This window comes from Pygocentrus nattereri, chromosome 9 (genome assembly GCF_015220715.1).
Source record: "Pygocentrus nattereri isolate fPygNat1 chromosome 9, fPygNat1.pri, whole genome shotgun sequence".
Lineage (NCBI taxonomy): Eukaryota > Metazoa > Chordata > Actinopteri > Characiformes > Serrasalmidae > Pygocentrus > Pygocentrus nattereri.
In genome coordinates, this window is record NC_051219.1 from 1,095,714 (window position 1) to 1,114,253 (window position 18,540).

At 42.7% G+C, this 18,540-nt stretch overlaps 1 protein-coding gene across 3 annotated transcripts in view; it reads right to left on the bottom strand.

The window, feature by feature from the left end:
- Window positions 1-14,454, bottom strand: part of LOC108410739 (NACHT, LRR and PYD domains-containing protein 12-like) — a 30,673-nt gene extending 16,219 nt beyond the window's left edge. The window contains exons 1-7 of one of the 3 annotated variants that reach the window (XM_037541091.1): window positions 14,368-14,454; window positions 9,291-9,371; window positions 9,051-9,167; window positions 7,719-7,835; window positions 5,849-5,906; window positions 5,547-5,751; window positions 662-2,432 (exon numbers count right to left, since the gene is read on the bottom strand). In XM_037541091.1, coding sequence (XP_037396988.1) covers window positions 662-2,432; window positions 5,547-5,751; window positions 5,849-5,906; window positions 7,719-7,835; window positions 9,051-9,167; window positions 9,291-9,346 — 2,324 coding nt within the window. In that variant the 5' untranslated portion in view covers window positions 9,347-9,371; window positions 14,368-14,454. Of the gene's footprint in view, window positions 1-661; window positions 2,433-5,546; window positions 5,752-5,848; window positions 5,907-7,718; window positions 7,836-9,050; window positions 9,168-9,290; window positions 9,485-14,367 lie in introns of those variants that run through there. The other 2 variants (XR_005130702.1, XM_017681973.2) reach the window with 2 other exon arrangements.
- Between the last annotated feature and the right edge of the window lie 4,086 nt (window positions 14,455-18,540).

The following is an 18,540-nucleotide window of genomic DNA, read 5'->3' on the forward strand; positions in this document are numbered from 1 at the left end:
TAAATTTGTAGCTTAATGGGTTAGGTTCTTGATACCCCAAAAAGAAAACAGAAAGCTTTGAGATGTTTGGTGATGCTTTTATATTTGAAAGACAAATGTGTTTTAATTCAATCAAGTATAATAAAAATACTAGCAAACATACTATACTATACTATACTGTACTATACTAACAAACAAGTATACTAAAAATAAACTGATTCTACTGGAGTTGGATGGAACATCAGCTCTGGAGGGGGGCAGCTGATGCATAATTTGCTTAAAGAAAGACAGTCACTGGAAAAATGAGCATCCTGTTTCAGAAGTAAAACAATGTGCTCATACTATGCTGTTAAGGTGTTTCCATCAGTGTATTATTTGGAAGCTAAGATATTGGTGAGAGAATGGGAACCACGTGCTATGGGAGACTGTTTCATCAAAATTGTAGTGCCAAAAAATGCCATAATCTTTGATGCAGAACTCTCAAAAAGTATTTGTTCATCTCAGTGTCAAAAAGACCTAAAATTTAATACTGAGACTTTTTTGGCCAATACGTAAAAAGGAAATACCTGCTAATATGACAAATGTGCCAGCAGACTGGTAGTCCTTATCATCGATGTTGTATAACTGAATGATAATTAAAAGTAAACAGTGTAGTGCCACCTTTATGACTAAATATACTCACATAGCTTTTCTTGATGCTTTGACCACTGGCAGCAACTGCATAAGATATTCCTCTGACCTGCCATATTTACGTAAGTCAAACACATCAAGCTCTTTTTCTGAGTTCAGCAACACAAACACCAGAGCTGACCACTGGGCAGGAGAGAGGGAGAGTCCTCGGAGACTAAAGTATTCTCCTCTGTTCAGGTATGACTGAACTTCCTGCTGTAGAGAATGATCATTCAGTTCATTCAGACAGTGGAACAAATTGATGGATTTCTCTGGAGAGGGATTCGCCCTGATCTTCTCCTTGATGTACTGGACTGTTTCCTCTTTGCTGTGAGAGCTGCTTCCTGTCTGGGTTAGTAGGCCTCGTAAGACAGTCTGATTGGACTCCAGTGAGAGGCCCAGAAGGAACTGAAGGAAAAGGTCCAGGTGTCCATTCTCACTCTTTAAGGCCTTGTCCAATGCAGACTTCAGGAAGTCTGACAGTTCGGACTGTTGGAAAATATCACAAAGATCAGTGTTCAGCTGTTTTGTTCTTTCTCCACTGATGAAGGAGAGAAATGCATATAAAGCAGCCATAAACTCCTGAACACTCAGGTGCACAAAGCTGAACACCTTCCCCAGGTGCAGCCCAAACTCCTCTCTGAAGATCTGGGTACAAACTCCTGAATACAATAACACTTCTCTGACATCAATGCCACACTCTCTCAGGTCTTCCTCATAGAAGATCAGATTGCCCTTTTCCAGCTGTTGGAAAGCCAGTTTTCCCAGGGCCAGAATCATCTCTCTGGTCTGCTGAAGATCAGGGTCACATTTCCTATGGTACTTTTGGTCCTTGTGTTTGATCTGAAAGATCAGGAAGTGGGTGAACATCTGAGTCAGAGTCTTGGGGATCTCTCCACTCTCTGCTCCACCCAAAACTCTCTCTAGAACAGTGGCTGCAATCCAGCAGAAGACTGGGATGTGGCACATGATGTAGAGGCTTCTTGAGGATCTCATGTGTGAGATGATTTTATTGGCCAGGCTCTGGTCACTGATTCTCTTCCTGAAGTATTCCTCTTTCTGAGCATCACTGAACCCTCGTACCTCTGTTACCAGGTCAACACACTCAGGAGGGATCTGATTGGCTGCTGCTGGTCGAGAGGTTATCCAGAGGAGAGCCGAGGGAAGCAAGTTCCCCTTGATGAGGTTTGTCAGCAGCACATCCACTGAGGCTGAATCTGTTACATCCCAGAGGCTCTCATTGTTCTGGAAATCTAGAGGAAGTCGACACTCATCCAGACCATCAAAGATGAACAAGACTTTGTAAGATTCAAAGTCTATTGATTGTAATAATTTTCTGTCTGGTAAAAAGTCATTCAGAAGTTCAATCAGACTAAGCTTTTTGTTCTTGATCAAGTTCAGCTCCCTGAAAGGAAGTGGAAATATGAAGAGGATGTCCTGGTTTGCTTTTCCTTCGGCCCAGTCCAGAATGAACTTCTGCACTGAGACTGTTTTTCCAATTCCAGCAACTCCTTTAGTCAGCACAGTTCTGATGGGTCTGTCTTTAAAGAGGTCATTACATTTGATGGGTTTCTTCTGTGTTGCTGGTCTCCTGGATGCTGCCTCAATCTGTCTGACCTCATGTTCTTCATTGACCTCTCCACTCCCTCCCTCTGTGGTGTACAGCTCTGTGTAGATCTCATTCAGAAGGACTGGTGTTCCATACTGTGAGATTCCTTCATTAATTCTCATATATTTCTCCTTCAGGTTGATTTGTATTTTTTTCTGATGTGCAGAAATCGGCTCTAATAAAAAACAAAACAACAGGGTGATAAATATTTTTCAGTAGAATTAACTACTTGATGAAATCCAATCATATTTGTATAAATACGCTACTTTTTTGTCTTTGCTTTGTTCCCTACCAATTCAATCACACATTTGAAAAACTGAAATAGGAGGAGTTTTACAGATCCACTCAGAGAGAGTGGACCATTATAACAGGAAAGGCTTTTTATTGCCCTCATTTTGATTACATAAACCATACTAAGGTTTTTTACATGATTTTACATTTGTTCAATTACATTTAAAATTACAATAGAAAGTGATTGCATGTGTCACACATCCCTCCGGCTCTGAAGCACACTCAGACTCCATCTCCCAGAATCTTCTGAGAGATCACCTGACCCGAGCTTCCCTCACGCTCCAATCAGTGCCCACAGTCTCCTGAATACCAGCTCTGTTCACCTGTGTACCATGTCACATGACTTGTTTAGTTTAAAGCCCGGGCTTTAGCTTAGCCAGATTGCAAGTGTAGCTGAGATTATTACTTTTATTATTATCTAAATATTTTGAGATATTTGTAATGTGAACTTCACTAAAACTTTAGTTCGGTTTTCTAATTGATGTCTTGGTGTAATGAAAAGTTAGTAGTTAAGTAGTGAGTCCTCTTACAGTTTTGGCTCCTCCCACACGTTGCAGCTGGGGCCTCAGTGACTGTGACTCCCAGAGTCAGCACAATGCAGCAGTTCTATCTGGGGTGTTAGAAGCATAGTGGAAGCTTGTGCGGGTAAGACGTACCGAATAGCTCCTAAAATGTCTAACTAAACATATAAAAGCAATGAATTTCGCCTAAATGGTACATAGAATGTAAAGCTAGAGACACAAAATGTGTTTAAATGGTATGTGGTAAATTTATGCTTTATTCAGGGAGTGGGAGAGGGCCGTTCTGGATGCCTGAGCTCACTACTGCCCCATGCTACCTTTATTCGGGGAGTGGGAGAGGGCCGTTCTGGCTGCCTGAGCTCACTACTGCCCCGTGTTACCTTTAATCGGGGAGTGGGAGAGGGCCGTTCTGGCTGCCTGAGCTCACTACTGCCCCGTGCTACCTTTATTCGGGGAGTGGGAGAGGGTCGTTCTGGCTGCCTGAGCTCACTACTGCCCCGTGCTACCTTTATTTGGGGAGTGGGAGAGGGCTGTTCTGGCTGCCTGAGCTCACTACTGCCCCGTGCTACCTTTATTCAGGGAGTGGGAGAGGGTCGTTCTGGCTGCCTGAGCTCACTACTGCCCCGTGCTACCTTTATTCGGGGAGTGGGAGAGGGTCGTTCTGGCTGCCTGAGCTCACTACTGCCCCATGCTACCTTTATTCGGGGAGTAGGAGAGGGCAGTTCTGGCTGCCTGAGCTCACTACTGCCCCGTGCTACCTTTATTCGGGGAGTGGGAGAGGGCAGTTCTGGCTGCCTGAGCTCACTACTGCCCCATGCTACCTTTATTCAGGCAGTGGGAGAGGGCAGTTCTGGCTGCCTGAGCTCACTACTGCCCCGTGCTACCTTTATTCAGTGAGTGGGAGAGGGCCGTTCTGGCTGCCTGAGCTCACTACTGCCCCGTGCTACCTTTATTCAGGGAGTGGGAGAGGGCAGTTCTGGCTGCCTGAGCTCACTACTGCCCCGTGCTACCTTTATTCAGGGAGTGGGAGAGGGCAGTTCTGGCTGCCTGAGCTCACTACTGCCCCGTGCTACCTTTATTCAGGGAGTGGGAGAGGGCAGTTCTGGCTGCCTGAGCTCACTACTGCCCCGTGCTACCTTTATTCGGGGAGTGGGAGAGGGCCATTCTGGCTGCCTGAGCTCACTACTGCCCCGTGCTACCTTTATTCAGGGAGTGGGAGAAGGCCGTTCTGGCTGCCTGAGCTCACTACTGCCCCGTGCTTCCTTTATTCGGGTCCTTTTTGCTGGTTTGGATCTGACCCATGCCTGTTTATTGACCACGATTCTTGTCAAATCCTTATATTAAAGCCTCATCTTTTGGTTTTACTGCAAGCATCTGGCCCTTTCTGTCTCATTACAACATGAGACGTAAAGGAGTCAGAAGTGTTTTTCCAAAGACCCTAGGTTATTCAGATGTGTTATGATTTGATAGGAAATTACACACAACATTGTGATAACTATGAATTTGGGCAGTGCCTCCTTATTTTGTTTTTATTTTTGTATGTAAAGACTAGGAACAAAAAACTTAGTTCAGGTATAGCATATTTTCAGTATTTTTTTTTCTAAATTTAGATTAGAACAGGGGTTGCCCTTTTCTGGTCCTGTTGGTCTTCTACCCCGCGGAGTTTAGCTCCAACTCTAATATACAACACTTGATCCAGGTGATGAAGGTCTTCAGGGGCAACTGGATTTTAGAGCCAAGTGTGTTGGATCTAAATTGAAGAAGATACCCCAGGACTAGAGTACATATGAGAAAATAAATGGAGAGTAAATTTGATGGTGACAATAAATTTAATAGTAATTTACTCTGACAAAAAAATCAGATGGTAGTTTCTTTTGTTTTATTACAAAAAAATATGTCTGACTCGATGCTAAAATAAGTAACTTTGAAATTATAGGCAAATTGTCATGTATTATTCATGTTGGCTCTGCTGAACCTACTGCAATGCACTTGCTTTAAGCATATGACTCCCTGCCACGCCTGCACTCTCTACACATATACATCCTCACAGACATCACTTGCCGATCATGTGCTGGCACACGTTAACCTCTCGGTTAAATCCACAGATCATAAATCTGCGACAGATGCGCAACAGAATCAACCAGAATATTTTGAGATACATGGAAAATAAATAATGGTAGTGTACAGAAGATCTTGTGTATTTTGGGTGTAGATAGAGCATCTCTTTTCTGAACACTTTGATGAATCATAGTGCTCTGGATCACTTGCTGCACTTGCTCAGAGAAATCACATCAGGAGATACAGTGGATTTTTCTAATTATCACAACCCTCCTGTCCAAATAACCGCCTCCATTAGGATGTTAAAGGTGATAACTGGTCCTAGATCAGCTCTTAGTCTGAGACGTGTGGTGAGTGTGGATCAGCGCTCTTCCTCTAATGTTACAGTGATGTAATGAAGCCCCACCCACAGCTCTTACTGCTCTGTAGGGTGTTAGCGAGGTCTGTCTGCTCCATGTTCCTCAGCATGTTCAGTGTGATCTTCAGCACCTCCTCTCTGGAACTGCTCTGATCCTCCTCAGCCTCCACCTCTCTCTCAGAGCATGCTGGGTAATCTGCACTCAGCAGCTTCTTGAACCTCTTCAGCTCTTTCTTCACCAGAGAGATTATTTTGTGCTCCAGATCCTGATCAGGAGTAAACAGTAAAATGAAAATCTAATAACCTGAATGAAGAGGTAAACAATGATTTTGAGATACATACTTACATTAGATACACACGTACCTTAAATATGGAATCCAAATTATGCCTGGTGGAGACTTTTGATTTTTCCTTTTGAACACTGTAGAGAACATTGCAAAGAACATCCTATTTAAAAATGTTCATCAAACTAGTAGAACAAAGACCAGATCTTTAACACTTGCTTTCTGTATTCTCCACCTAATAATTTGAGATTTTCTCATTTTAATAACCCATCCATCCATCCATCCATCCATCCATCCATCCATCCATCCATCATCTTCTGCTTCACCGGGGTTCAGGTCACGGGGGCAGCATCCTAAGCAATGAGTCCCAGACCTCCCTTTCCCCAGCCACTTCCACTAGCTCCCCCGGGGGGATTCCGAGGCGATCCCAGGCCAGCTGGGCGATATAGTCACGCCAGCATGTCCTGGGTCTTCCCCGGGGTCTCCTCCCAGGTGGACTTGCCTGTGACACCTCCCGAGGGAGGCGTCCAGGAGGCATCCTAACTAGATGCCCGAACCACCTCAACTGGCTCCTCTCGACATGGAGAAGCAGCGGCTCTACTCCGAGTCCCTCCCGGATGACCAAACTTCTCACCCTATCTCTAAGGGAGAGTCCAGACACCCTGCGGAGGAAACTCATTTCGGCCGCTTGTATTCGCGATCTTATTCTTTCGGTCATTACCCAAAGCTCATGACCATAGGTGAGGGTGGGAACGTAGATCGACCAGTAAATCGAGAGCTTTGCTTTGTGGCTCAGCTCTTTCTTTACCACAAGAGACCGGTAAAGAGCATCACTGCTGACCCAGCACCAATCCGCCTGTCAATCTCCCGCTCCCTTGTACCATCACTCGTGAACAAGACCCCGAGATACTTAAACTCCTCCACTTGAGGCAAGAGCTCATCCCCGACCAAGAGAGGGCTCTCCACCCTTTTCCGTCTGAGAACAATGGTCTCGGATTTAGAGGTACTGATCCACATCCTGGCCGCTTCACACTCGGCTGCAATCTGATCCAGTGAAAGCTGAAGTTCACGGCCTGATGTCCCCAATAGGACCACATCATCTGCAAACAGCAGCGATGTGACCTTGAGGTCACCAAACCAGACAGCCTTCATCCCCTGACTGCGCCTAGAAATTCTATCCATAAAAATTATGAATAGAATTGGTGACAAAGGGCAGCCCTGACGGAGTCCAACTCTCACTGGGAACGAGTCTGACTTACTGCCGGCCATGCGAACCAAACTCCAGCTTTGTTTGTACAGGGCCTGAATGGCTCGTAGCAAAGAGCCATGTACCCCGTACTCCCGAAGCACCTCCCACAGAATACCCCAGGGAACACAGTCGAATGCCTTCTCCAGATCCACAAAGCACATGTGGACTGGTTGGGCAAACTCCCATGAACCCTCCAGAATCCTGGAGAGGGTGAAGAGTTGGTCCAGTGTTCCACGACCAGGGCGGAACCCGTACTGCTCCTCTTGAATCCGAGGTTCAACTTCTGGCCAGCAATATAGTAAGTTCCAATGTTAATGTTTTTCACATTTAAACACACAATAAATATGAATGCATTTTTTAAATTAATCTGATGAATATTGGAATTTTAGCGTTCCCCGGCCGGGGGACCAGGGTCCTTTCTGTGTGGAGTTTGCATGTTCTCCCCGTGTTTGTGTGGGTTTCCTTCAGGTTATCCGGTTTCCTCCCACAATCCGAAGACAAATTGGACATGGTGAACTGCCTCTGAGTGTGAATGTCTGTCTGTCTGTCCTGTGATGGACTGGTGAGGGTGTCCAGGGTGTTTTCTACCTTCTGCCCAGTGTGTGTGTGTGTGTGTGTGTGTGTGTGTGTGTGTGTGTGTGTGTGATTTTAAATTTGCAGCCCTAGAGTGAGGAACACTACTGAAATACACGGTCCTTACCTCACAGCAGGAGAACTGTCTCCCTCTCTGAAGTTTAATAATTTCTCCATTGAGTCATCACTCCTCATGGACACACAGCTGGGCTCAGGTGGGTCTGGTTTCTCCATCTGATTCCCACTAAAGCACAACAGAGGGAGAAATATATGGATGATTCCACTGAACTGGTTCAGAGTCAGAACTGAAAGAAGTTTGGGACTTTAGAACAAAAACCTTTTGCTCTGATTGACTCTATACCTTAATTGTGTTTATTTTATTAAATTAATAATTGAATATTTCAAAACAATCAAACCTTACCTGAATGAGTCAGTCATGACTGTTTGAGTGACAATTTGAGCTCTAACTTCTTTGTGACTAAAAGCGGCCATATATAAATAAAAACTGGATTATTATTGAGAACCAGTGAGAAACTGTAGTTGATCTCAAACTATTTTATTAAAGTGAAAGCAATGAAGGCAACCTGCAGTGCATGTTCATTTTTTCTGAGATTGTGATTTGTTTGTGAAATGCTCCAATAAGCTGTGCACCTCAGGTGCCTGCAGTTAGTGGGTGGGGCTGCATGCAGTTTGGGTGATAAGCTGGTATTTAAGTACTTTGAACATTAAATTCAGGCATATTTTGGGCACATATTGCGGTCACATCAGACCACATTGTAGGAGCTGCAGCTGCTGACCTAAAACTTTATTATGAAAGAAATCAAAGATATTTTTATAAGCAACATTGAAATGATGACGGCAAAATTATTTTTTGCCACACTCCAATATGTAATCCAAGTTGGCACCCATGCCTATTTCCTAATCCGTCCTAGGATCAAAATGATTGATTTGCCAGTGATCTTGAGCTGGAAAAGAAATTCTATAAATAAAACTAAATAATTTTATTATGATTATTCATGTTGTTATGAACTTCTGGCCAGCAATATAGTAAGTTCCAATGTGAATGCTTTTCACATTTAAACACACAATAAATATGAATGCATTTTTTAAATTAATCTGATGAATATTGGAATTTTAGCGTTCCCCGGCCGGGGGACCAGGGTCCTTTCTGTGTGGAGTTTGCATGTTCTCCCCGTGTTTGTGTGGGTTTCCTTCAGGTTATCCGGTTTCCTCCCACAATCCGAAGACAAATTGGACATGGTGAACTGCCTCTGAGTGTGAATGTCTGTCTGTCCTGTGATGGACTGGTGAGGGTGTCCAGGGTGTTTTCTACCTTCTGCCCAGTGTGTGTGTGTGTGTGTGTGTGTGTGTGTGTGTGTGTGTGTGTGTGTGTGTGTGTGTGTGATTTTAAATTTGCAGCCCTAGAGTGAGGAACACTACTGAAATACACGGTCCTTACCTCACAGCAGGAGAACTGTCTCCCTCTCTGAAGTTTAATAATTTCTCCATTGAGTCATCACTCCTCATGGACACACAGCTGGGCTCAGGTGAGTCTGGTTTCTCCGTCTGATTCCCACTAAAGCACAACAGAGGAAAAAGATTCCTTTATTATATGGGATACAAAGTCCAGTTCTACTGAGCTGCTTCATTAACTCGCACCACTTCATCAGCTCACATGTGTGTCACCATGTTCTCTCACCTCTTCTCTCTCTCTGTGTGCTGTTCTTCTTCAGAGGAACTCATTGTGGAGCTCATGTCTCCTGCAGGTCACAGCTGGAACCTGAAATCAGAGAAACAGAGCAGGACACACATTTACTCCGCTCCAGAATCTGTGGTACTGTATGAGGAAGTCAGGTGTAGCTGAAAAGTATGTTAGGGTGGTGCAGGACATGTATGAGGATAGTGAGACAGTGGTGAGGTGTGCAGTTGGAGGTTTCAAGGTGAAGGTAGGGTTACATCAGGGATCAGTTTTGAGCCCCTTCTTGTTTGCAATGGTGATGGACAGGTTGACAGATGAGGTCAGGCAGGAGGCTCCATGGACCGTGATGTTTGCAGATGACATTGTAATCTGTGGTGAGAGTAGAGAGCAGGTGGAGGAGAATCTGGAGAGGTGGAGGTTTGCACTGGAGAGGAGAGGAATGAAGGTCAGTAGAGATAAGACGGAATACATGTGTGTGAATGAGAGGGAGGCAGGTGGAAAGGTGAAGATGCAAGGACTAGAGGTCGTAAAGGTGGATGACTTCAAATATCTTGGGTCAACCATCCAGAGCAATGGACAGTGCAGAAAAGAGGTGAAGAAGAGGGTGCAGGCAGGATGGAGTGGGTGGAGACGGGTGTCAGGGCTGATGTGTGACAGAAGGATAGCAGCAGGAGTGAAAGAGTGGAAGAGTGAAAGGTCTACAAGACAGCAGTGCGTCCTGCTATGATGTCTGGTTTGGAGACTGTGGCTCTGTCTAAAAGACAGGAGGCTGAGCTGGAGGTGGCGGAGATGAAGATGCTGAGATTTTCGTTGGGAGTGACCAGGATGGACAAGATTAGAAATGAGCAGATCAGAGGGACGGTGAAGGTGGAGCAGTTTGGAGATAAAGCCAGAGAGGCCAGGTTGAGATGGTTTGGACATGTGTTGAGGAGGAGTAGTGGATATATTGGGCAAAGAATGTTGGAGATGGAGCTGCCGGGTAGAAGGAGAAGAGGTAGACCTCAGAGAAGGTTTATGGATGTAGTGAAGGTGGACATGGAGATGGTTGGTGTAAAAGTAGAGGAGGCAGTGGATAGGGCAAGATGGAGGCAGATGATCCGCTGTGGCGACCCCTAAAGGGAGCAGCCGAAAGAAGAAGAAGAATCACCGCCTCAGATTCAGCTCCGCCTCATCAGCCTGTTCACTTACAGGGAAGTATTAAAGTCACCAGGGGCCTCATTTATAAAGTGTGCGTACGCACAAAAATGGGTCTGAAATGTGCGCACGCAAAAAATCAGTTTTTGCGCAAGATGTTGCGTGCGCACATTTCAGACCCGTTTTTGTGCGTACGCACGCAACATCTTTCGCAAAAACTGTGATTTATAAAAAAGTACGTGGCGTAAAAACGTGCGTAGTTTTAAGCAAACTCTAGAGCTGCCGTAAACCTGTAAAACATTGCGGAGAGAGAGATAGAGAGAATGGGGAAATAGTGACATCATCTGGTTAAATAGAGAATTGCAAGTAAATGCGCAAACCATCCTCACGCATCAGTTAATCCCGAATAGATCAAGATTAAGAACAGAAGGATTAACAAAGATTAACAAACACATATTAATTAATTATTAATTAATTTGCAGTCATTATTTTTTGTCTGTATGTTTAAGGTTTTAGTGCATGCTGTATCTTATTCGACTTTATTTGTAGTACTATTTTATTCTAGCTGGTTTTATTTCACTCTGCATTTTAATTAAGGTTCATTTAATTCTACATATTGTTTTATTTCGCACTTTTAAACACGTTTTAAAAGAGTACTTAATAAAACGTATTTTATTATCATCATCATCATCATCATGACGACAGCAAATGGAACTAATAATAAAGCAATAAAGATACAGTAAAGGGAAATTGGTTGTTAATATTTTGAGATAATTAACAGCTGTAACTATTTGCAGTAAATCACAGCTATATAAATAGACAAGATCGACTGATGCGCTGTCTGTCATAATGGCTTTTTTGGCATTACTCGAAGACCTAGCGAGCCGCCAAATAAGGCGACAACGTATTTTTCGAGATCATGAAGATTTTTTTGCAAACGATGATGACTGGTTAATGAGCCGATTTAGGTTTCCAAGAGCAATTCTCTTGACACTGTGTGCTGAGTTGGGTCCAGATTTGGAGAGACCAACACTACAAAATCGGGCAATACCTGTCCATTTACAGGTGTTAACAACCCTTGGATTCCTGGCAACTGGTTGCTTTCAGAGGGAATTAGCAGACAGGTCGGGGATATCTCAACCATCCTTAAGCTCCATGATGTCAGGAGTATTATCTGGCATAATAAAACTGACAGGTCGGTACATCAGGTTTCCTTACACTTTGAGTGAACAGGCTGACATTAAAGTGCAATTCGCAGCAGTGGCCGGTTTCCCAAATGTAATCGGAGCAATTGACTGCACTCATGTTGCCATAAGAGCACCAAGCCAGAATGAAGCTGCTTTCATCAACAGAAAGCAAATTCATTCTATAAACGTACAGGTCATATGCGATGCTACAATGACCTTAACCAACGTAGTTGCTCGATGGCCTGGTTCTACTCATGACTCATTTATTCTGAGGAACAGCAGTGTAGGAACCCGTCTTGAAAATGGAGCTGTACGGGACGGTTGGCTTCTTGGTAAGTTTAAAATGTGTTATTAGTATTTGAATTGAAGCAGTTGCCCTAGCAGTAAATGCAACATTATCTCGGATTAATTTCTTTAGGTGATAGTGGCTACCCGCTCAAGCGCTGGCTCCTCACTCCATTTCCAAACCCACAGAGCACAGAGGAGAGACGCTACAGTGACGTGCCCACTCTGACACGCTCTGCTGTAGAACGCACCATCGGGCTGCTAAAAGGCCGCTGGCGCTGTTTAGATGCATCAGGTTTACACCGCTTTACAACCCAGAAAGAGTCTGCCGGATAGTGAGAGCATGTGCCGTGCTACACAACATGGCACAGCAGAATGGTCTCCCCCTGATAATGACCGACCAACAAGCAAATGACCCTGAACCAGACCCACATGTTTACCCACCTGACGCACGTAATATTCAAGCAGTCAGACTGCGCGAGGACGTGATGCGTCGATTATAAATAATTGGAGAGAAACGCAAAGGTATTTTTTAACAAGTTCTTTTAATGTACTTGACATTTCAGACAGTATCCCCTTAATCTCTTTAAGCTCATTTGTTAAATTGTCAATTGCTGTAATTGTGTTTATTTGTGTTTGTAAAACAGCCTCAGTCAGAACACGACCTCCGCTTAAAGCACGTGGTGCACCGCTGGAGGCATCCGGGGCACCGGAGACACCGCTGGAGGCAACCGGGGCACCGGAGACACCGCTGGGGCCGGGTTGGCAGTCTTCAGCTGAATGACTGCTGTCCACTCCCACAGTCCTCTCTAAAAAACAGTGATGGTTAAATAATTTAATAAACCATTCTAGGAAAAAAAGTCTGATTATTGCGTCTTTATTAAAACTATGTACGATTATGGATAATTTGTTTTTACCTGGTTCACCAGTGATGGGTTCATCGCCCTCCTTTTCAGTCACCACGCCACTTAACAGGGGTTCCCCAATTAAACATGCCATCCTCTCATGAAAAGGAGACGGAGAAAGTGTGGCCTTTCCCCCACCAGTAGCACTTGCACTCTTCCTGTGCAAAGAAATCCGTTTCTTTGCATCTACTTTCAAGTCCGACCATTTCTTTTTTACTTCTGCCACAGTGCGGCTTGTAGAGCTTACATTGTTAACAGCTGCAGCCACATGTTGCCACTCAACAAACTTGCGTTTGTTTGTCACTCCACTACTAAGGCTCCCAAACAACACATTTTTCCTTGCCTCGACCTCTGAAACAAGGACTTCCACTTCACATTCTCCAAATTTTCGTTTTTTCGTCTTTTTCTCATCCATTATTCCGCTTCAAAAAGAATGGGGCAAGCTGCCATTTAAATATTTATGAGTGATTTGCATTGACCATTTATGGGTAAAAGTGGGCGGGGCGGAGGCGGAACGTGCGGCTGATTCAGCTGCGCTCAGTTTGAAGATGGTTGTGATTTATAAAGAGGAAACAACGTGCAGGTGTGCGTACGCAGGGTTTTATAAATCAGATTTTTTTTGTGCGCACGCAATTTCCTGGTTTTGAGCGCATGTACATTTTCACTCCAGATTCCACGCAAAGTTTTATAAATGAGGCCCCAGGTCAGAAGGTCAGTTCTGTTAGTTAAGACTCCAGTAAAACCCAATGAACTGATCTTCATCTACTGTTATTCATTCATATATCAGTAAGAAAACACAGCTCAGATACACGTTTTTCTGTCCTAAAGCACATCATACACTTCTGCCCAGTGACTGTTAACCATGTGGGCTTCCTCCGGTTCTCCGGTTTCCTCCCACAGTCCAAAGACATGCAGTCAGGCCATGTTAAATTTTGTGTAGGTGTGTGGGAATGTGTATGCCTGTCTGTCTGCCCTGCGATGGACTGACGACCTGTCCAGGGTGTATCCTGCCTTCTGCCCAATGACCGCTGGGATAGGCTCCAGCACCCAACCAACACCAAGGTGGATAAGCAGCTTAAATAGTGTGTGTGTGTGTGTGTGTGTGTGTGTGTGTGTGTGAGTAAATACTTATTGGTATTACAGATGATACTGATCATAACTTGGGTCAATTCGAGCTTCTTGTCAGGCTGTTAAACTTTTACACTTCTCCCTGACGCGAGTCTGAAAATGGACTGAGATTTGACCAAGCTTAGCTGGGTAATGGCCAATGTCAGCTCATGTTAGTAGTCATCAGCCCAGTTCTCTCTTACTGGTAAAACTTCCCCTGAATGTTCAGTGAAACCAAACAAAGTCACTTCATTTTGATAAAAAATTGGAAAAACAAGAATCTTATGTTTTTAATGAGATGATGAACTGAAACTGGTTCATACTTAACGTGACCAGTGACGAACTCACCATGTTTTCCGTTTGGCTTTAAAAACACACTGCAGATTATTTTACTTTTATTTTTATTTTTTTATCTAGAGCAGATTCAAATTATTTAGAAGCTTAAATTTGGGTACTCACAGCGTTTCTCTCCAACTGCCTTATCTTTCTTCTCTGAACGGAGCAACTGGCTTTCACTTTTATTATAGCTTGGCTTAGGCAGTGTTTACTCTGGAACCTTCTCTCCTAACAGAGGGTGGAGGGATAACAACATAGTTGCCTAGCAGAGCCGGTAAGACTGGATCTTGGTTAATGACCCAAGACAAATGTGCTCAAAATCTTTTCAGTGCTCCTGTTGACACACTCGTGCACTTTCAGGAAAAAAGGGTTCTAAGCTATGTACTTAGGACCTGTAGTGAGGTGACGTAATTGTATTGTATTTCATTGCCATGAGATATAATTTGTATTGACTTAATTCGCCCTGTCTTGGCTACTGTCTTTTTATTTTTTTGTTCATTTGGTTATAAAAATGTGCAAATATGCACCTTTATCTACACAGTGGGACCTTAAGATCACTGATGTTTTTTTGAGGGAACATTTACACTGTTTGCACATTGCAGAACAAAAATGTACCTGAAAAGCACCTTTTTTCTGACAGTATAAATATAAAATAAAATAAATACTGCACTCTAGTGGCTAAAATAAATACTGCACCCCAGTGGCTAAAATAAATACTGCACTCTAGTGGCTAAAATAAATACTGCACTCTAGTGGCTAAAATAAATACTGCACTCCAGTGGCTAAAATAAATACTGCACTCTAGTGGCTAAAATAAATACTGCACTCTAGTGGCTAAAATAAATACTGCACCCCAGTGGCTAAAATAAATACTGCACTCCAGTGGCTAAAATAAATACTGCACTCCAGTGGCTAAAATAAATACTGCACTCTAGTGGCTAAAATAAATACTGCACTCCAGTGGCTAAAATAAATACTGCACTCCAGTGGCTAAAATAAATACTGGACCCCAGTGGCTAAAATAAATACTGCACTCCAGTGGCTAAAATAAATACTGCACTCCAGTGGCTAAAATAAATACTGCACTCCAGTGGCTAAAATAAATATTGCACTCTAGTGGCTAAAATAAATACTGCACTCCAGTGGCTAAAATAAATACTGCACTCTAGTGGCTAAAATAAATACTGCACTCCAGTGGCTAAAATAAATACTGCACTCTAGTGGCTAAAATAAATACTGCACTCTAGTGGCTAAAATAAATACTGCACTCCAGTGGCTAAAATAAATACTGCACCCCAGTGGCTAAAATAAATTCTGCACATGCTGCGATATACTAGTGCAATACTATGATACACTAGTGCAATACTGTGATAAACTAGTGCAATACTGCGATATACTAGTGCAACACTATGATATACTAGTGCAATACTGTGATATACTAGTGCAATACTGCGATATACTAGTGCAATACTGCAATATACTAGTCCAATACTATGATATACTAGTCCAATACTGCGATATACTAGTGTGATACTACAATATACTAGTGAAATACTGCGTTATACTAGTGCAATACTGCAATATTCTAGTGCGATACTGCAATATACTAGTCCAATACTATGATATACTAGTCCAATACTGCTATATACTAGTGCGATACTGCGATATAATAGTGCAATACTATGATATACTAGTGCAATACTGCGATATACTAGTGCAATACTGCAATATACTAGTCCAATACTGCGATATACTAGTGTGATACTGCGATATACTAGTCCAATACTGCGATATACTAGTCCAATACTGCGATATACTAGTCCAATGCTGCGATATACTAGTCCAATGCTGCGATATACTAGTCCAATACTATGATATACTAGTCCAATACTATGATATACTAGTCCAATGCTGCGATATACTAGTCCAATACTGCAATATACTAGTCCAATACTGCGATATACTAGTCCAATACTGCCAAGGTCTCACAAGAACCGAAGGTTTGACCATATCATCCCAGTTTTATCAGCCCTGCACTGTTTACCAGTTAAATTTCCCATTGATTATAAAATCCTATTAATGACCTATAAAGCTCTAAATGGACTCGCCCCTCAGTACCTGGGTGACCTTCTCTCCCACTATGAACCCTCACGCCTACTTAGATCACAAGGTGCTGCTCGCTGCTGGTACCTAGAACTAATAAAGCTCCATCAGGGGGGAGAGCGTTCTCATACAGAGCCCCCCAGCTCTGGAATAATCTTCCTTTTAATGTTCGGGACTCAGACTCAGCCTCAGTCTAGGCTAAAAACTTACTTGTACAGTGGAGCCTTTGGTGATTAGTCTTCCCTGTCAGATAAAAGGTGCAGATCTGGGGGTTCATGGTCATAGAGTATTATGGTAACCTCGGAGTGCTGGTGCTGTCATCCTACTGCCTCACTCACTCAGGTTTGTTGACGGTGGAGTGGAGGGGCGCTGACATCTCAGGGAGCCTCATGACTCTGCTACCTTCTGGTTTCTCCCTCTTAGTGAGGCTGTAGTAGCTCCACCTGCTGGAGTCTCTGCTGCTCTGTTAACACTGTAATCTGTGATCAGTCACTCATTACAGAACTGACTCTGTGTGTTTCTTTCTTTTCTTCGCTCAGTTGATCGGCTGCCCATCCTGTGTGTCTTATGCTGTTCTTCTTCTGCTTTGAATAGGTGCGACTGCTCACCAGCCTTCCGGACCAGCTTGACCACCAGCTTGAGCTTCATGCTGTTCAGTGGTGTGCAAACCTCACCTGCATGAACTGACCCTCCTGCTGCTGCTGCTGCACAAACTTGAGTTAATGAATGATTTAAGTCATTTAAGTCATTGCTTTACCTGTTTTTCTCCTTTTCTGTACTGTAGTATTGCGTGGTCCAGAGGAGGATGGGTTCCCCTTCTGAGTCTTGATTCCTCTCCTGTCAGCGGCTGTTGCAAAAAGCGCTACGTAAATAAACTTGGACTTGACTTGACAGTGCAACCGTACAAGTAGTGAGAAAGTGGCTGTGTCTAAATACGTGTTAAATCCGTGGACTGTGTAACAGTTTAACTGTTATAAATGGATATTTATACATCAATTTTTTAAAAAGAAAAACATTTTCTGATTAAAAAGAATTAGTGAAAATAGTTGAAAGCTAAGTTAGAGAGACACTGGCACGTTAATCACCACCACTGTGACTTGCATTCATATGAACACGAACAGCTCTTCTTTATGGGAAAGATCACAGATTCTGTTCTAAAAATAAATGAGAGATTCACCGGACCCGCTGCTCTTGTGCTGATTGAGGTCTCAGATTAGATTTTTACCACCAGAAGGAGAAATGAAGAATTAATAAAACACATCAAACCAAAACAAAATATTGATGGCTATTCTGTTTCTTTCCCTTAACCCAGATAGACAGACAGACAGACAGACAGACAGACAGACAGAGGGATGGATGGATAGAAAGACGCTGAAAGCCCTTCAATAAATAAATGATTAGTGATCCAGTGTCCAGATCTAGTGTTTAAGTGTTTCAGTAAAGTTGGTACTGATCTACATCACTAGAATAAAGGAAAACAATAAAGAAAGAGAATAAAGAAAGGGAATAAAGAAAGTGAATAGAGAAAGAGAATAGAGAAAGGGAATAAAGAAAGGGAATAAAGAAAGGGAATAAAGAAAGGGAATGAAGAAAGAGAATAAAGAAAGGGAATAAAGAAAGAGAATAAAGACAGCGAATAAAGAAAGAGAAGAAAGAAAGGGAATAAAGAAAGAGAATAAAGAAAGGGAATAAAGAAAGAGAATAAAGAAAGGGAATAAAGAAAGAGAATAAAGAAAGGGAATAAAGAAAGATAATAAAGAAAGGGAATAAAGAAAGAGAATAAAGAAAGGGAATAAAGAAAGAGAATAAAGAAAGGGAATAAAGAAAGAGAATAAAGAAAGGGAATAAAGAAAGAGAATAAAGAAAGATAATAAAGAAAGGGAATAAAGAAAGAGAATAAAGAAAGGAAATAAAGAAAGGGAATAAAGAAAGATAATAAAGAAAGGGAATAAAAGATAATAAAGAAAGAGAATAAAGAAAGGGAATAAAGAAAGGGAATAAAGAAAGATAATAAAGAAAGGGAATAAAGAAAGATAATAAAGAAAGGGAATAAAGTAAGAGAATAAAGAAAGGGAATAAAGAAAGGGAATAAAGAAAGAGAATAAAGAAAGATAATAAAGAAAGGGAATAAAGAAAGGGAATAAAGAAAGATAATAAAGAAAGGGAATAAAGAAAGAGAATAAAGAAAGGGAA